At 59.0% G+C, this 23,588-nt stretch overlaps 12 protein-coding genes across 12 annotated transcripts; 5 read left to right on the forward strand and 7 right to left on the reverse strand.

The window, feature by feature from the left end:
• Positions 1–31: 31 nt before the first annotated feature.
• Positions 32–816, reverse strand: SPRG_18858 (5-formyltetrahydrofolate cyclo-ligase; the record flags this gene model as incomplete). The annotated part of the gene is made up of 4 exons (XM_012338684.1): positions 32–145; positions 194–249; positions 297–450; positions 499–816. 4 exons carry the CDS (start codon positions 814–816, stop codon positions 32–34), a joined length of 642 nt encoding a protein of 213 aa, XP_012194074.1.
• Positions 817–933: 117 nt separating this feature from the next.
• SPRG_18859 (hypothetical protein) lies at positions 934–3,310 on the reverse strand (the record flags this gene model as incomplete). Its single annotated transcript, XM_012338685.1, has 10 exons — positions 934–1,050; positions 1,104–1,382; positions 1,430–1,579; positions 1,621–2,052; positions 2,103–2,329; positions 2,380–2,458; positions 2,503–2,664; positions 2,703–3,105; positions 3,162–3,194; positions 3,240–3,310. 10 exons carry the CDS (start codon positions 3,308–3,310, stop codon positions 934–936), a joined length of 1,953 nt encoding a protein of 650 aa, XP_012194075.1.
• A 327-nt stretch (positions 3,311–3,637) lies between these two features.
• On the reverse strand, positions 3,638–4,449 carry SPRG_00499 (hypothetical protein). The gene is made up of 4 exons (XM_012338593.1): positions 4,415–4,449; positions 4,276–4,363; positions 4,147–4,229; positions 3,638–4,097 (listed from the first exon to the last, which is right to left on the reverse strand). Exons 1-4 carry the CDS (start codon positions 4,434–4,436, stop codon positions 3,688–3,690), a joined length of 603 nt encoding a protein of 200 aa, XP_012193983.1. The 5' UTR covers positions 4,437–4,449; the 3' UTR covers positions 3,638–3,687.
• Positions 4,450–5,474: 1,025 nt separating this feature from the next.
• On the forward strand, positions 5,475–8,347 carry SPRG_00500 (hypothetical protein; the record flags this gene model as incomplete). The annotated part of the gene is made up of 11 exons (XM_012338594.1): positions 5,475–6,304; positions 6,351–6,677; positions 6,726–6,861; positions 6,908–7,080; positions 7,127–7,356; positions 7,401–7,556; positions 7,602–7,701; positions 7,744–7,812; positions 7,866–7,984; positions 8,033–8,131; positions 8,180–8,347. The coding sequence occupies exons 1-11, from the start codon at positions 5,497–5,499 to the stop codon at positions 8,345–8,347; spliced, it is 2,385 nt and encodes a 794-aa protein (XP_012193984.1). The 5' UTR covers positions 5,475–5,496.
• A 132-nt stretch (positions 8,348–8,479) lies between these two features.
• Positions 8,480–9,085, reverse strand: SPRG_18860 (hypothetical protein; the record flags this gene model as incomplete). The annotated part of the gene is made up of 2 exons (XM_012338686.1): positions 8,480–8,489; positions 8,622–9,085. The coding sequence occupies 2 exons, from the start codon at positions 9,083–9,085 to the stop codon at positions 8,480–8,482; spliced, it is 474 nt and encodes a 157-aa protein (XP_012194076.1).
• Positions 9,086–9,879: 794 nt separating this feature from the next.
• SPRG_00501 (sperm-associated antigen 6) lies at positions 9,880–11,669 on the forward strand. The gene is made up of 4 exons (XM_012338595.1): positions 9,880–10,065; positions 10,114–10,327; positions 10,372–10,678; positions 10,727–11,669. Exons 1-4 carry the CDS (start codon positions 9,907–9,909, stop codon positions 11,574–11,576), a joined length of 1,530 nt encoding a protein of 509 aa, XP_012193985.1. The 5' UTR covers positions 9,880–9,906; the 3' UTR covers positions 11,577–11,669.
• Positions 11,670–11,930: 261 nt separating this feature from the next.
• SPRG_18861 (hypothetical protein) lies at positions 11,931–12,776 on the forward strand (the record flags this gene model as incomplete). The annotated part of the gene is made up of 2 exons (XM_012338687.1): positions 11,931–12,475; positions 12,530–12,776. 2 exons carry the CDS (start codon positions 11,931–11,933, stop codon positions 12,774–12,776), a joined length of 792 nt encoding a protein of 263 aa, XP_012194077.1.
• Positions 12,777–12,839: 63 nt separating this feature from the next.
• SPRG_18862 (hypothetical protein) lies at positions 12,840–15,666 on the reverse strand (the record flags this gene model as incomplete). Its single annotated transcript, XM_012338688.1, has 3 exons — positions 12,840–13,745; positions 13,797–15,550; positions 15,600–15,666. 3 exons carry the CDS (start codon positions 15,664–15,666, stop codon positions 12,840–12,842), a joined length of 2,727 nt encoding a protein of 908 aa, XP_012194078.1.
• A 404-nt stretch (positions 15,667–16,070) lies between these two features.
• On the forward strand, positions 16,071–18,341 carry SPRG_18863 (hypothetical protein; the record flags this gene model as incomplete). The annotated part of the gene is made up of 7 exons (XM_012338689.1): positions 16,071–16,405; positions 16,449–16,538; positions 16,589–16,766; positions 16,816–16,949; positions 16,991–17,990; positions 18,028–18,123; positions 18,165–18,341. The coding sequence occupies 7 exons, from the start codon at positions 16,071–16,073 to the stop codon at positions 18,339–18,341; spliced, it is 2,010 nt and encodes a 669-aa protein (XP_012194079.1).
• A 70-nt stretch (positions 18,342–18,411) lies between these two features.
• Positions 18,412–21,453, reverse strand: SPRG_18864 (hypothetical protein; the record flags this gene model as incomplete). Its single annotated transcript, XM_012338690.1, has 11 exons — positions 18,412–18,978; positions 19,024–19,311; positions 19,362–19,523; positions 19,571–19,697; positions 19,744–19,799; positions 19,841–20,036; positions 20,086–20,232; positions 20,282–20,375; positions 20,420–20,528; positions 20,577–20,966; positions 21,010–21,453. The coding sequence occupies 11 exons, from the start codon at positions 21,451–21,453 to the stop codon at positions 18,412–18,414; spliced, it is 2,580 nt and encodes an 859-aa protein (XP_012194080.1).
• Positions 21,454–22,045: 592 nt separating this feature from the next.
• SPRG_18865 (hypothetical protein) lies at positions 22,046–22,354 on the forward strand (the record flags this gene model as incomplete). The annotated part of the gene is made up of 1 exon (XM_012338691.1): positions 22,046–22,354. One exon carries the CDS (start codon positions 22,046–22,048, stop codon positions 22,352–22,354), a length of 309 nt encoding a protein of 102 aa, XP_012194081.1.
• Positions 22,355–22,385: 31 nt separating this feature from the next.
• SPRG_18866 (hypothetical protein) lies at positions 22,386–23,425 on the reverse strand (the record flags this gene model as incomplete). The annotated part of the gene is made up of 4 exons (XM_012338692.1): positions 22,386–22,839; positions 22,884–23,077; positions 23,130–23,145; positions 23,190–23,425. 4 exons carry the CDS (start codon positions 23,423–23,425, stop codon positions 22,386–22,388), a joined length of 900 nt encoding a protein of 299 aa, XP_012194082.1.
• Positions 23,426–23,588: the final 163 nt, after the last annotated feature.

The following is a 23,588-nucleotide window of genomic DNA, read 5'->3' on the forward strand; positions in this document are numbered from 1 at the left end:
GACGTTAATCCTGTAAAGCAATCGTGCGATTTTAACTACTCGCGCTGCTTCGAAGGATGCCTTGAGGCGTCGCGACCATGTCGAGCATCTTGTCGTGACCACTCGTTGGAACAGCGTCCACAATCTGCGCCTCGAGCGCAATGCCCTGTGCCCAACGTCGTCGAAGGTACCCTCACATAGACTCGACACGTACGATGGTGACAGGGAGCTTCCCCCCATTTCGACTGGCGTACCGCTCGAGGAAGCAGTCTATATACGCATTGGAATGACAAGCGAACGAGTGGCAAGGCGTGTACCATAGTAGCCCTTCCCGTGGCCGAGCCGGTTGCAGCGAGGGTCAAAAGCAACTCCGGGGACCAGCACGATATCGACGTCCAGCGCGTCGAGTGCATCGATACGAGGACGACCGCTGGGCAAACTGGACGGCGGCTCTGGAATCCCCCACTTGCTCTAGTGCTATCGTGACGTCGCGAGCGCGGGCATGGAAGCCAGTAGTACCTTGGGAAAGGTCGCCATTTCGGTCGCTGAATCAACACGCAGCATGACCATGTCTTCCGACTTGGCGCCGATGACCTTGGGGACGTAGACTCTTTTTCCCGCCGCGAAGAGCGCGTCCACGAGCGTCGACGTCTTGGCTTCGGCCTCCATCGCAAGGTAGACGCTCACGCTGCGCGCATGGCGGAAGACGTCGAGGGCGACGACGTGCTGTGCGAGCGCTTCGCTCTGCGCGACCACCTCGTCCCGCGAGAGGGCGCGCAGGAGCCCGGCAATGTGCTTGCGCAGCACTGCCTTCTGGCTGCGAACGTCGGCGAGCATGCCTTCTTCTTGTACAGTATCCGGACGCTCGGAACAGTGTCTCGAACAGAGTTGAACAACAACAGAGTTTGCCAAGGTTAAATACGCGTCGTGATATGTTAGCAAATCGACAAATCTCTATGGCGTTCGCTCGTACGTGTCCATGGAGCTCGACTCGAGGCGCCAGTCGCCCGGGTAGTTGAGCCGCGCCACCGCCGTCAACGGATCGTCGCTTGCGTCGGGGCACTTGCAGACCTACAGTTCGGCATCAGTGTGTTGGCGCAGGGACGAACGAAAAGCGGGGCGACCTCGAGAACGTTGTGGATCTCAAGCAGATGCGGGTGGTCCGGGTGCGTGCGAAAGTGGCGCGTGAGGCGCTTGCGCATCGATGTCGAGTCGGCTTCGTCTGCGGGCCAGTAGTAGTACTCGAGCGTGACCGTGTTGTCTCGAAAGTTGCGCTTCCCGAGGTACCCCACGAGCTGCGTGCACTCGGACCGGAGACCATACGGCGACTGGCCCAAGTACCGGTGCTTGCCACAGAGTTTGTGGATTATGTGGGACGTGCCGACGCTTCCCGGCCACAGAATCTAGTCGCGATTAGAACACTACACTTTTCACACTTTTGACGTCGTACCAGCATCTCGTCGCCGCGGTCGTCGATGCTCCACGTGCGCGACGCGACGTCCGTCAAGAGTCGATAGAGCCACGACGGGTGACGCTGCGGCTGCATACGGCACTGCAGGGAGAGGCGCGTCCACTTGCCTGTGAGCGAAGAAAAGGCGTTCTATGCCAAAGTGAGCCCTCAATCGATATGAGACACGCTACGTTTTTAAGCGTAGGGCTCCACTGCGGCGCTGTAGACGACGACGCCAAAGCAGCCACGAGCTCCTTTCCGAGATAAAGCGCATCAACGGACGGCTCGGTCGCGTGTGTCCTTGCCGGAAGGAGCTCCTTGTACTTCTCCCCGAGCTCGTGCGCGAAGGTACTCGCGACATACTCGACGAGATCGTTCATGGTGTGGCATGGTGTTGGAAGTTCTCGCGCCATGAGCACCAGCTCATCCTCAAAGAAGCGAAGGAAGGTGCTGTACGCTTCAAGCAAGTCCACGGGGTGGCGCAAAACAAAGTCCCGGAGCTTGGCAAGGAACCCGCGCGCGATCGCTCGCTCGACGCCCGCGACAAGCACGGAGAAGACGCCTTCCATTGGTGACCCGCACGTGATGCGCGGGCACGACAGCGGCAGCTCGAGCGTGAGCGACTTGACAAAGAAAAGTGGAACGGCGTCAGCGAGAAGTACTTGCGCGTAACGCGTCCGTTGTCCTCGTCGCTCTCCCGCCCTGCCGTGTGGAAGTCGGCGACGCGGCTCAGCACTTGCACGATGAAGTAGACGTCGTTCGAGCGCTGCACGAGCGACGAAAGGCCAAGAAGCGGCGGCAGCGCGCGTCCTTGAATCGCCGCTGACGGCGACACATGCTGAAGCCGCGCAACTTTCTCGGTCACGCGGGGCGAGTTGGGGTTGAGGAGACACAGAATATCTACACCGCTATCGCATGAGCAAACCTAGCGACAGCGCCGTTCACTGTACCGCGCTTGCGACTGGATTTGGCGGAGGACTCTTCCTTCACCTTGCGTTCGGACGACGACGATGAGCATGTCACATCGTCCTACGATGCTCCGAGTTGCTCGCTTTGGTGCGACGCAGAGATACCTCGTCCACGTCGACGGGCGACGGTACGTTCACCACGCTACGGCGCTCGAGACGAGTCTGCTTGCGCACGACACGACTCGACCGAATGTGAAAGTCGTTGCTTCGAATCGTCTCAATGCACTCGATCTCATTCGTTCCCGCGACCGGCCGGAAAAAGAAGACCTAACTCGATGAGTGGCGGCGGTGCATAGAAGGCGTACCTTGAGGCAATGCGTGTACTTGTTCCCGACGCGTGACGAGAACCAGCCGTAGTGCCAGCACTGCCGATCGCCATTGATGACAAATTGCGCCGCCGAAGCGTCCGGCACTCGCTGCCGCGCGCCCGGGAAGATTGGGCCGAAGAGGTTGTCCTTCGTCTTGACGAGCGACTCGAAATCCGCCACGCGGTACCGCTTGCCAACGGCAAAAGTGATCGGCGCGTCTTCCTTGGCACTGCTATCGTGCGCATACGGGCTCAAGTTCTGACGCTGCTTCTCGTGGTCGTAGTCGTTGCATGCAAAGTAGCTGTACACGAGCGTGCACTCGGGCACGTCGCACTCGACCGCGACGCCTGTACCGCAGAACGTCTTGGTTCGATGGCCGCGGCAGCAGTGCGGAAAGCACCTAGCGTACGAAAAGGCTTAGGGACGAAGTGAGGCGCGTGGCTGTGTCCACGCTACCTCAGGCTCTTGAGGCCGCCCGCCTTGTTGGTACTACGCAGTGGGCTCGATTAGCAAGTCTTGGCAGCGGAGGCGTACCGGATGTAGTCGGAGCGGAAGAGCTCGTCCTTACAGCACGCGTGGGCTGTGACGAAGCGGGCGCCGGCCATCGCTCTTGTCTCGACGTTCCGATGTTGGGCTATTTCGGAAACTGATATCGGGCCCAGTATGGGTGGCTGCGTCCGGATACAGCGAATGCACCCAGCGGAAAAATTCGGGCCCGAAGTGCAATTACACACGGCGAGGGTCCGAACATCCAAATTGGCTCCACGATCTTTGTCGACCACGAGCTTCAGCAAAGCTGAACGCAGGACAGGCAGCTCTCGACCGTCCGCCTCAAATCGGGCAGGTGCGCCGCGCCACATCCGAGCGTGGTACAGTGTAGCTCTCCCAGCCTCTCGGCCACTCATCTGCCACCAGCCGGCGCAGGTGCGGAAGCTAGACGCAAAAAGAATATCTATTGTTCCGCTTTGTCGCTGACCGGCGTCTACATGACGACGCAGCAGCTATTCGTCTTCTTTGCTTGCTTGTAAAACACCTTGGACTGGCTGCTCAGATCCGCCGATTTGGACACGAGGTCGTCCAGCTTCTCGCCGCGCTCCAGCACGCTGTCAATCGTCTTGGACAAGACCGCCGTCGTTTCGTCAAGCTCCTTCTGGATGGCCGAGATCTTGTCCGCCTTCGTCGGGTCCTGGTAGTCTTCGAGCGCCTTTGTCAGCGGTGCCCAATCCAAGCTGCCGTTGCCCGGGTTTTGTGCCCAAGACCCGTTCGTCTCCTTGTTGAACTCTTCGAGCATCTTGTTCATGAGCGCAAACGCGACGCGTGGCGGGTAGTCTTGGTCGCACACCACGATACCGGCGAGGCCATCTTGGCGGACGTACACGTGGCAGTTGTACTCTACGTGGGCCCCGCGTCATTACCTCATCAGGCAGCAAGAGTCGCCTACCTTCGTGCTGGATCGACTGGCGCTGACCCTTCTGTGTCCGCTCGACGAACGTGCGGCTGAAGAACGTGATCATTTCCCGGACGCTACCGCGACGCATGAGCGATGACGTTCGTGCAGTTGCCGACGTACCCAGAGCGCTTGAAATAAGTAAACGAGTTGAGGTCGAACGCATTCGCGAGGATGATGGGCTTCGTTCCCGCTTCTTGGCGGAGGACACCTATACATTTTCGCTGTGAACCTCGCGTGTCGTCGCCATCGCCGCTCGTACCGAGGGACACAATCTTCACCATGGCCGAGTCGCTCAAATAAAAAATGAACTAGCCAGTAGGCAGCAACTGTATTTTATTACGCCAACGCCGAATAAAAGTGCCCGGTAAAAACGCAGAAACGCTCCCGGTAAAGTTCGAGAGAAGGCACTCGTTCAAGTGCGCTTTGGCCGCCAACGAATCGAAACTGCCCACGCGCGTATGACTTGGCGCCAGCATTCTCGACGACATCAACTCGCAGCAGCGCCAGCGTCCGAGGCTTTTCTGCGTCTTTTACTTCGCTAGGACACTGCATTTTCTGCCGGCGCCAGCCGTGGTAACGTACGAACGGCCATTGCACACGAGGCGGTTGGAGGCGTTGCCGGTGTGAAACACACACATTCTGCACGCGGCGCCTCTTGGATCGCCGTCTCGCTCCTGCACAGTTATTAGCAGCGTCGCAGCTTGGAACCATGGCTTGAACTGTGGCTAGAACTGGCTGTGGTAGTAGTGTAATGCCAAGCAGACAGGATGTCTTGCAATACCCAGTGTGCATTACCTCACAACATGCGCAGGCGCACGCGCCTGCAATGCAAGACTTGCAGTCTCCTCGGCAGTCGCTTGCTGCATCCCGGTTTGAATGTTTTAGGTCAGGGGCTGAGGGTCTGGTGATGCTGGACAGTATTGCTGAGCGACAAGGTAGCAAGGGCTCCCTTGTGCCTCGAGACTGGTACCAGTCAGCCTTGTATTGCTGAGTTCCACTCGGAGTGATCTGTAGTCAACCTGGGTCTTGTTTGTGAATTGAGGACTGCACATGAAAGCTTAGGGCTTAATATCTCTGTAGTGAGCTGGTGCGTAACATTTATCCCGTCGAGGCCACGCTTCGGACACCCTTTAATTCATTACTACTTAAAGAAGAACGAGCCTGACAGCGGTCATACCGGTAGGTTGAATCCTCACCTCGTTTCGGTTTCGAGCTGCATTTAACGTGTGTTTCACCCGAGGTTTTACTCACGCGATTAAATGAGGACGAGTGCGTTTTTGCGTTTTTACCGGATAATTCCGTGCGACCCAATCGTTGGACGGTATCTTGCGAGCATCGAGCATGGGTGTCGCCGTGGCCGTCGCGAGCCAAGAGTTTGATCGATTCACGGCGCGATGCCGCCTCCCTCTGGACTTCATGGAGGCACGGCGTTGGCCTAATGGGGCGCCGATCGTCGTCTTCTCCGGAACGAAGGCCTACCTCTGCAAGGCCCATGCAACGCGCCACGCAGCGATCGCTTTTGACGCGTCCGTGGCGATCCCCGCCAGTGCTGTCGCGGCGCTCCGCCGCAGCGCCGTGAATGTGGCACCCTCCGTCGATGTAGCACTTGTTGCAGCAAAGCTACAGCCAGCTACAACTGTCTCGATGGAGCCCGTGGACATCGCGCCGGACGCAATCAATCGCCTGTTGCAGAATGGCGTGTGCCAGCGGCTCCTTCAAGATGCAACCCGCCGCCTCATTGTCCAGGAGTCGGCCGTTGTCTACCTACCTCTCCCGTCCTACGGTCCGTACGCGGACGCCGACGCGCTTTCCAAGAACCTAAAGTTTCGCGTCACAAGAACGGCCCCGGCTAACGGACCGGTTCGCATCGTTCGCGCAACACGTGTCAACCTCTTTCGAGCTCAGGCATCTGCGACCTCCGACGCCACGTCAGTCCACGCTCCGCTGCGTGCACCAACGAGCTCGTCGACATCGATTGGTGGTCTCGACAAAGAGCTCGCGATGGTCGAGGAGCTCATTCGGCTAGCCGTCGACCACAACGATCTTCCTGCGCGCCTCGGCGTAGCTTTACCAAAAGGAGTGCTATTGTCTGGTCCTCCAGGAGTTGGCAAGACGCTTCTTGTCCGCACTGCCACGCGCAAACTCCAAGGTCTCGTGATTGCGTTGGCGACACTAACGTCAAGCCACTCGTGTAGGCGAATGTCATTTGCAACTGCACGTCATTAACGGCGCCGAAATCCTCTCGCGTGGCGTCGGTGAAGCTGAAGCAACGCTCCGCGCCATCTTTGCTGAAGGTCGCGCCTTCACGGCCACGTCGCAGCGCCACGTGTTCTGCCTCTTCCTTGACGAGCTCGATGCGCTCTGCCCCGCGCGCGATACGAGTGCGCGAGCGCACAGCCGCATCGTCGCGCAGCTGCTGACGCTCATGGACGGCATTGACGCCAAGGATACAGCGCCTCGTGTCCTCGTCTTTGGCGCTACCAACCTTCCGAACGCAATCGACCCCGCGCTCCGGCGTCCCGGTGCGCCGTCTCTTGCGTTCTTGGCCATTAGATCTCATGCACATCTAGGACGCTTTGACCGAGAGGTGGCGCTGCGTCCGCCAGATGCTGCCGCGCGGGAAGCCATCCTGCGCGTGCACTTGCGCCAGATTCCATTGCCAGCGCACGTCTCCAGAGATGACGTGGCAGCGCTCTTGGCGCCCAAGTGCGGATTCGCACATGTGTGAGCTTTGCGCTTATGGGCTTCGTAGATGCATCGGCTATGTCGGGGCTGATCTTGCGTCGCTCTGCCGGCAGGCGTGCATCATCGCGTGTCGTCGCCAAGAGACGTCCCGAACGCCGCCACCGCGCATCCTCCGTTTCCTGCGCAACCAACAGTTCTCGGCCATGTACTGGGGCTACTGCAGGTGGCCTTCGACTGCGGGTACGTTATCAAATGCACAATTGCCATACCCTGCGCTTGTTTTTAGACGAAAATCCCGATGACGACGGCGCCTTTGTCACGCCTCAAGACTTCGTGAATGCCATGGCATTGACTCCGGCGTCGGCGCTCCGAGGCGCGAAGACCTTCACGAAAGAATCCTCTGCCACTGTGACATGGGCAGATATTGGCGGCCTAGAGGATATTAAACTCTCGCTGCAGCAAGCTGTCGAGTGGCCACTTCAGTTTCCCGAGACGTTCGCGCGCCTCAATCTCAAGGTGCCGTCTTCAACCCATACATGACTACATCTGCGTGTTTCTAGCCGCCGCGAGGGATCCTTTTGTACGGCCCACCAGGGTGCAGCAAGAGCACTATCGTTCGCGCCTGTGCATATGCGTCGCACGCAACTTTTCTCACGCTCAGCGCCGCTGACGTCTTCTCGCCGTATTTTGGCGACGCTGAAGCGGCGATTCGCCAGGTATTGCATCTTGGCCATCATTGTCGCTCTCAAAGCAAGGAGTAGGTCTTCCGAGATGCGCGGGCGGCGACGCCGGCGATCATCTTCATGGACGAAATCGATGCAATCGTGTCCAAGCGGGACTTTGCCGAGGGTGGATCTGGCGGTCTGTCACGCCGTGCACTACTATCTCTGATAATGCAGCTAGGCTCTGGCATGGCTCTACGCGTGCTCTCGACGCTGTTGAACGAGATGGACGGCGTTGAAGCCACCGATGGTAGCCATGAATAGCATCGCCGGCAATCTACTCACGACGCGCTCGCACGATAGGATTGCTTGTCATCGGCGCTACCAATCGTCCCGACATGATTGATGCAGCGCTGCTTCGCCCCGGTCGCTTCGATCGCGTGCTGTATGTGCCGCTGCCAGAAGCTTCTGATCGTCTCCACGTGCGGTTGATCAACTCGGCGGTGAGGGATTGATTGACTTGTGCGTAGATTCTCACGATTCACACGGCACATGCGCAACTGTCGGGCGATGTCGACTTGATGGCGATTGCTCACAGCTCGCCGTACTTTAGCGGCGCCGAGCTCGAGGTACAAATTCCCACTTATCCAACGATATCGCACATACGTCTTATCTAGAATGTGTGCCGGGAGGCAGCGCTGCTCGCGCTTCGCGAAGACATCACTGCCGACGCCATTGAGATGCGTCACTTGGTCGCTGCGCTGGCGTCTGTCCGCCCCGTCTCGACACCGGCGTCGATCGCCCACTACGTTGCGTTCCAAGATGCCAAGCGCGCTGGTTCCTAATCGTTTATTACGTGGAAGCGTTTTTTGGGTCATCTGCGTCGCCAGCGGACCACTCAAAAGGAGTGACACCAGCCTCTTTCCAGTACGATGGACCGTAATTGACAAGAAGCTGCGTCCCGGGAGTAATTGGCCCTAGCGTTTTCTACCCAAAACACAGCACATGAGACGGTACATGCAAGCTCGGGAAGTGCGTACGCAGACGATGTGAAGAAAGCCGTTATGGAGGACGGACGCAAACCGGCAGTTGAAGTGGCGAAAACTGTGGTTCACGCACCGAATGATATTGCCGTACTCGTTTGCACTCACAACCATGTTGCCATCTTCGAAGACCGACGGGTACGCGAGGCCGTAGCTGTCGAAGCCGTCGCCTCGGTCGACCTGAACGACGCCTGTGTATTCACCAAGGAGCGTGTCGCCAGCGATCGGTGCCGTCGCAAACAAGCCGAGCTGCTCTCCGACGCCAGGAATTGAAATCGGTCGCACGTCGACATGCGCGTGCACGGCGCCGGCATCGAGTTGCGCAGCGTCGGCTGGTGAGAGTTCTGGAAACTCGGACCCTGTCGTGAAGCCCCAGAATCCGTAGTTGCGCAGCTCCGAGGAGCTTTGGAAGAGAAGCTTGGGTGTGTAAATGCAGCGCATACGGTCGCTGGCTTCGTCATAGGAGATGCGTTGGCCCTTGAAGGATACGGCACCGTCGACCTCTGCCGGGTCGCCGCGGTCAAGGCAGTGATGCGTCATTGATCGATCGAGTTTTCAAAATGCTTTTGCCTGGACCAATCAGACAGCGCGCCAACTGCGTTTTATAGGTTTAATTAAAACCTATAAACGTTTTACAGTTAATGCGTACAAAATCGAGTCTTGGAGTGCACTTTAGTCTAAAGGCATCCATCGAACCCAGCACAACGCTTTTCACGACCTTGTACACATATACGGTAGCGACCGCCATCGATGGCGCCGACATGGCCCACGCGAGTTCAAGGACACCGGTGCGCTTGCACCATCAAGCTGTCACTGTGCTTACTCCAAACCCTACCCAGGCCTGTGAGATTGCCACCCAACGCAAAAGTCTTTGCCTCTCGATCTGCTGTGGAGAGTCTTCACCGCCGGATTCAAACGGACGTCTCGTATTGAGTCGGTCACTCTCAATGTTTGAATGCGGTTCGCTCGATTGGTGCACCGACAGATGTCAAGGCAGGGGTATGTACCCCTGTGTCAAGGTGCCGTTTTCATTTCATACGATGAAGTCACCGTTGGCCAAAACGACAGTGCTTCAGGCGCTGTTGATATTGTGGTGGGACTGCTGGGCTTGCTGCTACGAGACTTGCCTCATCGACACCAGCTATCTCGAATATACGGCGCTGTTATTGTCCAACAACCGTGGCAGTGACTCAGAAGTCTACTACTATCTCGTATGGGGCCAGCCCAGCCTTGCAGGTTTAATCCCGCGTCCCGCTTGCAATGAAATACGACCGCCCTTTCCTGTTCGGATACGTTTCCGGCGGCGGTGGTTTCCGTTTCGAGAGAAGAAACCACTTTCGCATTCGCCGGACTCCTCCAAGATGGCGTCGACGTCCGTGCTGCAGCACTTTGAGACGTACCAAAAGGCGCGCGTGAGCTTCGTCCAGGCCGTCGCGGAGGCGGCAACGCGCCCGCAGAACATCGAGGTCATGCAGAACGCTGGCGTGATGCAGCTCCTTCGCCCGCTTCTCCTGGACAACGTACCTCCCGCCTTGCGTCCAACTGGATGTAAACGTTGCCAATAATAGGTACCCAGCATCCAGCAGTCGGCGGCGTTGGCCTTGGGTCGACTCGCCAACTACAGCGATGACCTTGCCGAGGCCATTGTTGGCAATGAGATTCTTCCGCAGCTCGTCTACTCGCTGTCGGAGCAAAACCGATTCTACAAGAAGGCTGCGGCATTCGTACTTCGCGCAGTGGCCAAGCACTCGCCAGAGCTTGCTCAGGCCGTCGTCGACTCGGGTATTCACTGTCACTCACGGCTTTGTAGCACCAGTGTCATATAGGTGCGCTCGAGGCGCTGGTCCCTTGCCTCGAAGAGTTTGACCCGACTGTCAAGGAGGCCGCGGCGTGGGCGATCGGGTACATTGCGCAACACACGAGTGAGCTTGCCCAGAGCGTTGTGGACGCTGGCGCCGTGCCTCTCCTCGTACTCTGCATCCAAGAGCCCGAAATCACGCTCAAGCGCGTCGCAGCCTCGGCGCTTAGCGACATCGCAAAGCACTCACCCGAACTCGCACAGGCAGTGCTTGACCCGGGCGCCGTCGCGTACTTGGCACCGCTCGTGCAGCACCCGGACGCCAAACTCAAGCGGTACCTCTGCACTTGTGCGTCGTCTTCTTCATGAAATTTGACGCCTAGGCAAGTATGCAGCTGTCTTGCGCAAATTGCGAAACACTCGGTGGATTTGGCCGAGGTCGTCGTCGAGGCCGAGATTTTCCCCAACATTTTGCACAATCTCAACGACATCGACCATTGCGTGCGCAAGAACGCGGCGACTTGCATCCGCGAAATCGCCAAGCACACGCCGGAGCTCGCCAAGCTCATTGTCAATGCTGGCGGGGCCTCGACGCTCGTCGACTACGTGGCCGAGGCGTCGGGCAACAACAAGCTTCCGGGTATCATGGCGATCGGGTACATTTCCGCTTTCAGCGAGACGCTGGCGCTGGCCATCATCACGACCAAGGGCATCGCGCCCGTCAAAAACGCCCTCGTCGCAGAGCCCGAGGACCACATCAAGGCGGCGAGCGCGTGGACGCTGGGACAGATTGGCCGCCACACCCCCGATCACGCGCGCGCGATTGCCGAGGCCGACGTGCTCCGTCACTTGCTCGCGTGCATGATCCATCCCAACTCGTCGGACGACCTCAAGACCAAGGCGAAGCGCGCGCTCAAGTCGATTCTCGCCAAGTGCACGCACCTCCAGGCGCTCCAGCCGCTACTGCGCGATGCGCCCATGAAGGTCCAAAAGTACATTCTCAAGCAGTTTGCACAAATGCTACCGCACGATCTCGAAGCCCGCCGGTCCTTTGTGCAGAACGGTGGCCTTCAATTCCTTCAGGAGCTCAGCGAGGCCGCGGGTGGAAAGCTTACCGAGTACATCATGGAGATCAACAACTGCTACCCGCCCGAAATTGTCGAGTACTACTCGCCCAACTACTCCAAGACACTCCTCGACAAACTCGACGAGTACCAGCCTCAAGTGCGGTAAGACAACAATAAGATGTAGCTTGCTCTTAACCAAAATTGACCAAGTGTATATATGCCAACGTAATCTGGGAGACTTGACAAATGTATTGTATTCTTCTTCATTCACTTGCCGAGTGTACTGAAGCTCAATCGTACTGGAAACGACTCGGCGAACGAAGCTATAAGAGGACGGAGCCTCCATTGGTCGTGTTCGTCAATACCTGCGATGTAGTGACACCTCGAGATACCCTCGGCAATCGCGCCAAAGATCGCAGAAGATCGCCATGGACCGCATTTTCTAATACTTTATACAGGTTTATCCGGACAGCTCCTGACCTGCTCACGGCCAATAAATCGCATTTTGCCCCAGTCCATCATGCTGTCCCGCGCCGTCCTTCGCCTCAACGCGTCGCCGCTGGCCTTCACGGCAGCCCGCAGCTTCTCGGGTGCTGCGCCCAAGGCGGCGGCGCGCCCGATGCGCCCGAAGCACACGGGCCCACCCACGCTCCAGTCGACGGTCGCAGAGATCAAGTACCTCAGCCAGGTCTACTCGATCGCTGCCGCGTCGGCGCACTTGCCCAAGAAGAAGCTCGAGTTCGTCGTCCGCGAGATCAAGGGTGAGAAGGACCTTCCTCTCGTGCGTGAAGCGCTTGAGCTTTACGAGAGCCGTTTCCTCCACATCCCGACGTACTGCTCCGGCACGTTTGTGAGCAAGTGCATCAAGACGGGCCAGGCCGACTTGGCCCTCGAGTGGATGCAGGGCAGCAAGAAGCTTTCCAAGCACATCGAAAACGGTTCGGCGGCCAACCTCATCGCCGCCTTTACGGAAAAGGGCGAGTTCGAGAAGGGCCTCCAGGTCTACACCACCCTCAAGGCCCACGGCATTGAACTGACGACCAAGGTTTTCACGGCCTTGATCCAGTACGTCATTCATTTTGTGCTGAACGATGAACTCATGTTTGACGTCTGCTGCAGGTTGAGCAAGGCGCAGGGCAACATGGACCAGGCGTGGGCCTTTGCCCTCGAAGGCTGCTCGGGCAAGATGCTCAACGCCCACGGCCTCATCACGCTCCTTAAGGACTTGCCTGCGGACGACGTCGCTGCCAAGGCGGCGCACGTCAAGCAGCTCATGACCCTCGGCAGCGTGCACTCGAACGCGACGCTCGACAAGCTCCTCGCGCCGGCCGCTGCCGTCGAAGAAGAGCCCGTCGCGGCCGAGTAAGCTATAACATCCCTCTAGATAGAAGAAGAATCAAAACCCATGCGCGTTGTTATACACATCATCTTAGTCGTAAATCGGGTCCGAGAGGAGAGGGTCCGAGTACAGACTTTCATCCTGGCGCTTGGCGACGCGCTTCATTTCGACCAAGCCAAAGCCCAGCATCGCGAGGAACCCGACGACGCAGACGACGGCGCCGACCACGTTGGACGTCGACGCTCCGTGGCTGTCGATCGCGTCTGCCTTGGTGTGCAGCCGGCTCTCGTGGTACGACCCAGCCTCGACCGCCATCTCGATCGCTGCGCCGCCGTTCTCCATCTGGGTCACGTTGCTCTTCGGGCCAACCTTCAACTCGGGGTAGAGGGCCCAGACGTAGTGGATATCGGTGAGCGACATCTTGTCCCGTTGGCCCATCTCGTTGATCACTTCTTGGCGGGCGTAAACGTCTTCGATCCGCGGAATCACGGTCATGCAGCTGCTTCCCGAAGCGTTCACGAACGCGTCCGACCGGTGGTGCATGATGCTGTAGTAGTCGTACGGCACTTCAGCGCCGACGATCGCGACGGCCCCCGCGCCGTAGATAGCCTCCAAGTGCTCCACCGCAAAGTACGACCGCTTCGTCGCGTCGACGCACTCCCACGCGATCGCGACGTGCGCGTCACGGTCGGGGCGTACAAGCGGGTGATGCAGACCGATCGCGTGCAGGAGCACGTGCACAAGGTTGCCAAAGGCGCAATCGTTCGAGACGCCGAGCGCCTGGCGACCGCCAACGCGCCCCACGAACGAGTAGCAGGACGCGGCCGTGGGCACGAAATCGACAAAGTCGTCGCAGTCGTTGAGGTGGTCATCGCAGTACCACTCGTGGCACTCGAGAAAGGTAAAGCCCGTGTTCGACGTAATGTGGTCCATGACCGCCACCAAGTCGCTGCGACGGCTCGCGATGCCGGGATCCACCGTGTAGCACATCTTGGCCTAATGCATTGTTTCTATGAGCACAAGATGGACGGGTGACGCGCGACGTACGTTCTTCCAGCGGTTGTCCTTCTCCATGTTGTAGTAGCCGTGCAGGAGGTAGAAGTGGTAATCGTCGTCCATCTCGTCGAGGGTGTCGAAGAACCCAAACGAAATACCCACGGCAATGTCGCCTTGCGTCACCATGACGTCGTCCTCGACAAGCACGTAGTCCAGCTCGTTGCCGTTAACGACGATCTTGCCGCCCTTCTTGACTGCAAGCGAGACATCTTCGGCCAGGTACCGGCACGAGTTGTCGTTGGGACTGCGCACCATGCCAGCACCGCACACGGGCAGGCGGTTCGTTGCCACCGTGGGCACGCACAGCATGCCGCTGTTGTCACTGTTGGGCGCCTTGATCGTCGTCAGCGCGGTCGCAGGCACCGGACCAACCTGAAGATCGTAGCCCGACTTACAGCTGCAATCGCTGATCTTGGTCACAGGCCAGTTGTTGATGACGGCGTTCGTGGGGCAGAGCGTCGACGGTGCCGTTGGCGGTGGCGCGTTGCACACCATCGTGTCGCTGCCGTTCTCACCGGCAAAGCGCTGCGAAAGCGCTTGATACTCGGCGCCCAGCATCGACGGCGGCTCCAACACGCGTCCGTGGACGCAGGCGCAGTCGTAGTTCGGGGCGTGCACGGGCCATTGCAGAACAATTGCGTGCAATGGGCAGCCGTTCTCGTTGAGCGGCGGCTTGGCATCGCACGAGCTGTTACGGTCGTTGCGCAAGTAGCCCTTGGCGCATTGGCAGTCCATGAAGTCCAGCGCTGGCAACGATGGGTACGGGTTGAACGCGTGTGGCGGACACTTGTAAAAGTCGGGGGTCCAGTCGCACGACTGCATGCCGTAGTTGGGCACGAAGCCCGGGAGGCACTGGCACTGCTGCATCGAGTACGGGTGCGGCGCCATGGCGACCGCGAATTCAGGGCAGGTAAACGCAACGACGGGCGACGTCGCGCCGCGCAAGATGCCGTTGCTCAGCGGCTCCTTGCACATCTCGAGCTTTTCGTCGCGCTCAAACCCGACTGCGCACTCGCACTGCATAAAGTTGCTGGGCGCCGTCGAAAGCGACGCCATCGGACGCGAGTGCGGCGGGCAAATGAACGTTGGCGTCTCGGACACGCAGTAGTCACTCGGCCCCGCCTTCTCGCTGCTCGTCGGGTTGCGCACGTAGCCCCAGTCGCACGTGCAGTCGGAGACCGACTTGGCGTAGCCTTGCTTTGGCGGAGACGCGTGCGCTGGGCACGAAAAATGTAGGAAGCACTCGCCACTCTGCGCGTTCTTGGTGTATGGCGCAGCGCAATCGCAGTCGACCAGCGAGTGGACTGGTCCCACCAGCGACGTCTTTTTCACATAGTTGGCCGCACGCGGGCAGTGGTCCAAGTAGCATTCGCCCGTTGCGTCGTCCTTCGTGTAGGGCTCTTGGCACGCACAGTCTGCGATCGACCGCGCGTGCACAAGACCAGACTTGAGCACATAGCGGCCACGACACGTGATTACGTCGATACAAGCACCACCAGCCTCGTCGCGTTGCAGTCCGGGCTTGCACTCGCAATCGGCAAACGCCTTGGGGTGCAGGACCTTGGCCAAAGCACCATCGGGGCATCGAAAGGTCCGCGAGAGGCTGGGCATCGCCTGGTTGAGGAGGAAGCGCACGGAGAGCTTGTTGTCAAGGCCGGCGGCTTTGCCGTCGCCAAAGCACATACAATCTTCGTTCGACTCCATGTCCTGCGGGAGAAACATGGCCTCGCACGGTGCCGGGCACACTAGACGACCCATGAGATACACGGTAATCAACCGTCCAATGCGACGTACCGAAGAAGCCTTGGGCGTGGACCTGCGCCAAGAGGGCCGCGCAGACGGCCGCAACGACTCGAGCCATGCGATGCTAATGTCGAAATGAAAAGGCAAACGCGATCTTTTCGAGGATCTTTCGACATCCGGATATTTTTTAGAAAGTCCGGTATGCTATCCGGAGTCTTACGCATCCGGATATTGCGCCGACCTTTCTATATCGATGGATAACCCACACAACCCTAACCAGCTCGGGCTACTGTTATTAATACCGGCAGGCGAGGTGATTCGGCCGAACAACATGTGTGTGGATGAAAGTCGATTCAAGATGACAAGGTACGATTCACATGTCAATCCTGCGTCATTAAGCTACCGGTATAACCTGGGCGTGTGCACACCTTGCTGCGTACTATGCATGACTACAGTAAAAGAGAGCAATGCTACGAATTCCCCAAAATAGTTAGCTTGAAACTGCATCGCGCCAGACCGGAAATGGCGTCGCTCAATGGTTTGCCGCCGATTCCGCGGTCGAAGCAGAACTGGGCGCGCGCGAAGCTACCAACGAATGGCCAAGACAAGGTGGCGCCAGGCTCGGCGCGAAGGCTCACATCACCGCAGAGCGCTTCTTCAACGCGCCGGAGCCTGAACGTTTCAATGGCCCACCTCTCAATCTTGCGCCCAAACAGCTCGACAGCGAGCCTTGTTGACGCCTCGCCACGCAACCAAGGCGACGACGAAAACCAAACGCCGAGCGAGGGCTACTCTGAAGCCTTTGATCTGCTACTGGACAGCAGTTCCCTCTCACAGTCGTCGGCGCGCGATGGCCCGTAGGTGTCTGTACCATCGCACAGCTCACAGCAAGACTTATAGCGACGTGCATGATGAGCTCCAGCGCGTCCATGCACACAACTCGGCACTGCAAAATGAAGTTGCGCGGCTTCAAGAGTCGCTCGTCGAACGGTTCTCAAAGCCTTTTTCTGCAAGTAGCACTGAAGTATCATGGGCTGTAGCATGCGTGGCAACTCTAAATTTGTGGGTGGCGGTCAATTCCGGTCTTCGATTGCGACGGCAACGAGTCCCAAGCCCTCGTCGGGCTGCTCCAATTGCTTTACACTTCGCGCGGCAATCAAGAAACTCAAGACGGACGCCAAGACTTCCAAACCGGTTGTTGACGATCTCCAAGTCAAGGTTCAAAAGCTTGAAGAAGCGGAATTGATGCGACGATGAATCCTCGTAGCTCTCGGAAGGTCACGTCCAGCGTCAAGCTCTCGCGGCAGCAAGTGCCAAGAAAGACCTACAACTGTCCGACGCACTGACGCGCCTCGACAGCGCCGAGCGCACGATAGCAAACCAGCGCGCGCAGCTCGATCAGTGCGTCGAGTCTACCGACGCAGCCCTCTCATGCAGCATAGGCTCGATGCGGATCTCCAGAGCTTGCGCGAGCACGCGATCGCTCCCAGCGCCGACGCGACGGACGAGTTGGTCGGAAAGCTGCAGCAGCAAATCGAGCTGACGCGGGAGAAACAAAAACTGCTCGACACCTACCACACGCAGCTCGAGTGCGCGCACTCCGAGCTCGCGGCGGCGCGGCAGCAAACATCGACGCTCGAAACTGCCTTGCAGTCAACGACGCAGCTCTTGAACGCAGCGCGAAGCGCTATGGACACGCTCCAAGCCCAAGCTTGCGCGTCTGCTGCCCAACAACAGCAGCGCGAGCTTGATACGCAAGTGCTTCAAGTAGCGCATGACCAAGTGTTACAGCAGCTGCGCAACGACGTTGAGTCATGGCAGGCGTCGGCGGCAGCAGCCCAAGCCAACGGCAAGCAGCTCGCCGACGAGAACCAGGTATTGAACGCACGCGTCGCAGAGCTCGAGCTCGATCAGCGCAAACGCGTGAGCGCGATGGAGGAAACGGATCGCGAGATGCAACACCTTCAGCTCCTGCGACGAAAAACATCAAGTGAGCTGGTGGGCTTGAACGGCCGCATCGACGCGCTACTCGCCGAGCTCAGTGCGGTCAAGGGCGAGCGCGACGCTGCGATCTCCGATCACTTTACGCTGCAAACGCGACTCGAGGCCGAACTTGACATCGCGCGGCGCCAATTGGAGCAGCTCGAGAAGGCGCTGCTCTCGAAATCCTGTGACCATACATCGCTCGAGGTCAAAGTGCGCGCACTCGAGGACGCGCGGGACGCCCAGTGCTCCCGCGCCGCGGAAATGCACTCGGAGCTCCGGGACCAACTCGAGAAGCTCGGCGTGGCGCAGAATCAGGTGCTCAAGCAGCGTGGGCAGGTGCACACACTCCAGACCGAACTCAAAGCCGTCAAGGTCGAGAATGACGAGTTTGCCGCGCGCTTGGATGCTCAGCACCAGCTGCACACCAAGGCACTAGAGAAGGCACGTAGCTTTCATGTCATGGCTAGACCTCATGGACTTCTTCACGAACTAGGCCATGCAGTCGCTCGTACGACTATGCGTCGTTGCTCCCACCGTGAACGTCCACTTGTCTGGCCAGATATTGCCCTGCAAATCGGTTTTGCCCACGGTACACGACGAGCGTAAAGGATTGATGCTACATGGCGGCAGGATGCGATTCGGTCCATTGTGCAAAAGGACATTTTGCCCGTCTTTTCGTCCATTTTTCTGCAGCACGACGAAGGCACGAGCCCGGACGGATCGTCTCTCGACGCGTGGCTGCAGTCGTTGCTCAAGGAAATGCAAACGTCGATCGAGAAGCATCTCAAGAGCGTCTTCCAATCGTAATTGACGTCAACATTGATAGACTGATAGATTCCGTACTGTTCTTTCAAACGTCAAAAAGTACACCACGAACTTACGAGGTGGCTGTCGGCGCGACGTCTCCCGTCTTGGACTTCTTCTTGCCACGGCGGGAGCGAGTCTTGGACTTTGCGCTATCGCTCGGCGCAGGTGGCGGCGCAGTGTCCACGCCTTCGTGGCGTTCTCTCGCTCCGACCGGCGGTGTCGGCGCTTCCGACTCTCTGGGTGGCTTCGAGTCGTCACTGGTTGCCTTCCGAGTGACCTTGGCTTTTCTTGGTTTCTTGGCCGACAAGGGCTTTTCAGCTGCCGTTGTGACCGCCTCGTCGTTCGTAGCAGCCATGGGCTCGGTACTCTTGGCTTTTTTGGCGTTTTTGGGTCCTTTGGCGGTCTTGGTCCCATCGGGCGTCTCGTGCTGCTTGGCTTCGTCCGTCGTTTTGCTTGCCAACTTGTCGGTGTTGTCGGCTTTCTTCTTCGGCTTGCGCTTCTCTTGGCGCGTCGCCTTGTCGACGTCCTTCTTTTCCTTCTTCGTAAGCGGCTTGGGCAAAACGGCCGTGAGCGTCTCGAACGTCGCGTCTTCGCCCACGATGAGGCGCACAGCGCGGTCAACTTCTTCGAGGATTTTCTGTCCTCGGCCGTTAGCTCCTCAGCACACTTGAGGTAGTTGTACCTGCTGACCGCCGAGCTGCAGCACGACGCCGAGGTCGCGGTCAAGCTCGAACGGGTCTTCGATGCTCATGCGCCACGCCTTGCGCTTGGCGCCCCACCGCTCTTGCTTGGTGAGCAGCTCGGACCGGTGGATCGCGACGCTGCGGCCGTACCAGTCAAAGTGCTTGAGGTACAGGAAGAAGCGAACGAGGAGCGACGCCACAGAGAGGCTCTGCGTGTCGGGAAGCGAGACCACTGCCTTGACGCGCGCAACGTTCTGGCAAAAGGCCACGTTGCAGCCGTTGAGTTCCTAATTGTATCGAAATGGTCGCACCGACGTCACAGTGGAATCGAGTGTACCTCGGAAGGCACTCCGAGCTTCTGGAGCAGACCAGGGTCTTGGAGGTTGGGCAACACGCCGGCCTCCTGCAGAACGTGGATCACCAAAAGCACATACGAGTACGAGCTCAAAGTGCCCATCGAGGCATCGTTGATGCGGCGAGCTTTTGCCCAATGCTTGACCTAGAGACATGTGCTCACACTTGGCGGTAGATATCGGTTGGTTGTACGGCCAAAACCAGCGGACGGACGCGAGGGTCGTACTCGCCGTACGTGCGAAGCAGCAGCGTGTTCTTGGTCGGGAGCAAGTTGCCCATGCAAATGTCACCCTCCAAACCGCTCCCAGTGTGGAGAAATCTGTACATAATCATCACTCCCGTATCGTAAATATCAGAGGTCGCACTTGATGATGGGCACGCGGGCGCCAAGGATGAGTTGCTCGACCGTACACCCACCTCTCTGCAGTGGGATGAGTGCCGTCTATGGTGCAGAACCAATACCTGCAGCGCTCCGGAGAGCCGGTACATGGCTTTGCGCTGGATATCGGCGTCTTGGATCGCAAGATGGATTTGCTTCTTGGTCGCCGCGAGCGACGGCGACGCGGGCGAGGACTTGGACGGCAGCATGAGCTCCGTCATCGTCACAAGACTGTTTGCGGCACGAAGAAACACGTGGGCTTGCTGCAGTTGGTTCGCGCTACAGCCAACACGTGTGAGTGCGAAACCTGACGGCCGCGAAGTCCTACATCTTGGCAGGGGTCTTGGCCATGTCTGCGGGGCAGCGCGACTTGATTTTCGTGTACGCCGCAAGCGCCTTTGCTGCATCCCCCTTGATCTGGTCAAGTGCCTCAGCGCACCGCGCAGCGAGTCCCATGGCCTTGAGAGCGTCGTCACTACACAGCACTGCGGTGTACAGAGGTGTGGTGCTACGAAGCAACGCACTGCTGGCGGCGGGCGGCACCAATGCCGCTGTGCGCTGCGGGCGAATTCGGCGTCCGGCGGACAGCCGTGATGTCAATGTCGCAGCCCTTGGAGCCTGCGTACACAGGTTAGATGCAAAGCATCAGCGAGACAAGGCACCAAAGAGCGAGAGCGAGCTGCCGTAGAGGTGCAGACCACACTTGCGGTCGAACGAGCTCTTGACGACTTTCTGGAGGTCGTCGACCACCCGCCGGCGCAGAGCTTCGTCCTACGCTCGGCACTTGTGAGCGATTGGGCGGTCCGCAAGGTGGCATACGTTGGCGTCGACGCGCGTTTCGTTGTAGTGTGCCAAGATCCCCATATCAAGCGCCTGCAGCACGGGCGCGCTGATGCGGGGGACGTGCAGGGCGGCATGGAACGGCGTCGTATCTTGCTTGACGTGCACGAGGAGGTCCTGGACGTCAGTCACGAGACGCCGAATCTTGCTTGTTTCGTGGCGATGCACGTTGGTCTCGATCGCGGCCAAGAGGCGGCGGCACCACGCTTCGATATGACTCGCATTGTGTGCCGAGCACGTGGCCAAGAGCAGCTCGGACGTGAGCTCCAAAATGTCCCCGTGAATCAGCGTCGAGAGCTTCGTTGGGTTGAGCGCCCAAAGCCAGTGCGTGAGCTGCAGCACGAGATCCAGCGCTTGGAAGGACTTTTCCTACAAACAGAATACTGCATGCTTGTGGATTTGCCAGCGATACCTCGTGCGTCTCGACAGTCACGCTGGAAGGAACCTTGAGCAGCACGCGGACGACGTCGATGAGTTCCAGCGCACGCTTAATGAACCAGACGTGCGGTCCGCTGGCAAGCGACTCGGTGTCGCCCGCCCCTTGGCTCCGCGACAAGAGCTGCCGGGCAAAGAGCGGGTCCTTGGGGCGGAGCCAGGCCAAGTCGACGGTCGCTGCAGACAGCGCCGTCTTCAGGTTGCGCTTGACGTGCGTGTCCATGACGCATTCGAGCACATCGTCGTCGTTCCCTCGTGCGGCGTCGGGGTCGGCACCAGCTTGTACCTTGGTCATCCAAGCCTCGACGAGGTCCATCGACTCGGGCTGCGCGAGGATGTCCATGACTGCATCGTCTTCCATCGCCTCGAGCGCATGCCGGATGTCGTCCGACGCCGCAGCCAGGACGAGTTCGTCGGCCATCGCTCGGGGTTTCCCTTCGGCCATCAAATCAAAGTCCGAGCGAGCCAGGTCCTCACGAAACCGGTCCTCGGTACGCCTAACCGACTAAACGTGGTGATGACCGCCAAAATGGCTCTTGTAACCGACAGAGCGTTTTTATGCTAGCGGATATTTCGAACCCGACGCACGACCACCGCGAGCAGATCCCCGGAGCCCCCTCGTAGCAGCACGCAATTGTCCTTTTGCATCCCAGCCACGCTGTTGCTGCTCAATCGGACGGCGATGGTGAGGCAAGAAACAGTGGCTGTAGCCACGGCGCTGACATCCTCGCGGTGGTGCATCTACTGTCTGTCGACCGTTTGCCCACCGCCTGCAGCCACCCTGCTAGCGTGATGGTACATCGAAAGCAGGATTCATCCATTGGGATTCATCGTCCCTCATTGGCTTGATGCTACGTGGCATCGTGCGAGTGCCGGCCTTGGCTTCAACGCGTCGGTTTTTACACCGTTTGATTGGCGGTTCTATATTTCGCGGGCTGTCGCATGGACGCGTCCGAGATTGCCATAGACACGCAGAGGCGCGCGCAGCGCTTGCGGCGCAAGTTTCAAATTCCATGTGCCGCCCTCTCGTGACGCTGACGCCCGAGGACGACACCGTAACGACTGCGTGGCCGCGCGCGCGGTGCACGCCTCTGATCGCGTCGCTTCTGCAGCGGTCGTGCCGCTACGAGGCGCTCGTGCGGGAAGAGACGTTCACGGCGCTCGCGAGGAAGCTCGAGCGCATGCTCCTGAAAGCGTACCCGCTCGACATTGCCGTCGTCTCGGAGGACGAGCTGCGCTGGCGCCTGCGCCACATCGTTCGGCGCCTCCTCAAGTCCAAGGATTGCGTCGCGCTCCAGCCCAACAACTACGCGGCTTCGTAATATTGCATTGATGAATCACAGCCGCTTCTATTTACGCGACGAGTTGACTTGTACTGCTCGCGCGTCGCCGGTAGCGCGCGGCGCTGTGGGCGACATACAGCGCGAGGATCGACTCGACCTTGCGCGGGTCGGCGCCATGCTGAAAGTAGGTGGCCACGACCGCCGAGAGAAGCGCGCGCTCGATGCGCATGGGAAACGAGTCGTTGGACGCGGGGACGGGGCGATGGGCGCTGTGGGCAAGGATGTGGTTCACGAGGTTCTCTTCGAGGAGACCGATGAACGCCGACGCTGGTGGCGTCTCTCTCAAGTAGGTTTCGAGCGTCTCGTCAATCGCCGTCTCGGTGACAGCGAGCAAGTCCTCCACCAGCGTTGGCGCGAGGCCGGCCGAGAACGGGATCGGAATGCTGAAGTTGACGACACGCACCATGAGCGAAAACTCAACGCGCTGGAGCAGCTCGCGTTCGTCGAGGAGACCCAGCGCCGCCCTACGCAAACTACATTGCGGCAATTTACGGGACGAGGACGATACCGAATGAGCACGGAGAGCGCATGGGTCGTTGCACCACCGGACGACAATACACCGTCAATGCTGCGCGCTGGCGCCGCGGCGTCGGTCCACGCGAGCGCCAACGCCTCGATGAGCACGCGCTCGGCGGTTGTGTCCAAGAAAGGCAGCTTTGTAGAGACACACGAGGCGAGGCGAAGCTTCAGTTGGCGGCGCATCTACGTAGGACGGAAAGCGAATTGACCTCGGGATTCATGCCGACGATTGTACTTCGGCCGGGAGTCCCCTACGCAACCGCCGTAAGTGATAACTCGCAAAAAGCTCCTGTACTCGTCTTGCCGATGCATGGCAGGCCAGAAGGAGGCGGGCAGAAGCGCCGCCATATCATCGGCAACTGCCCGGACGCTAAACGCGATCACGTCGTACGCGTCGTCGTCGTCGATGTCCAGTGCGGCGCCAAATACGTCCACAAAGAGACTTAGCTGGGAGGGCGTGAGACCACGTGGGCTTGGAGCGATGACATCGCGCGAGTCGACGCGGATGCATCGCCACCAGCCCCCAATCATCAGTCAATGATGCTAGTGGAGGCAGATAGACCATCAGTGTGCCACGACAAGCCTCTACACAGGTATCCGGATACTCCGCATAAAACCAACGTTCCGAGCGCCACGTCATTGGGCCAGCTCCTTGCCAAGTCTTTGATTTTGATACACCAACGGCAACGGAGCT

This window comes from Saprolegnia parasitica (assembly GCF_000151545.1).
Source record: "Saprolegnia parasitica CBS 223.65 unplaced genomic scaffold supercont2.1, whole genome shotgun sequence".
NCBI lineage: Eukaryota > Oomycota > Saprolegniomycetes > Saprolegniales > Saprolegniaceae > Saprolegnia > Saprolegnia parasitica.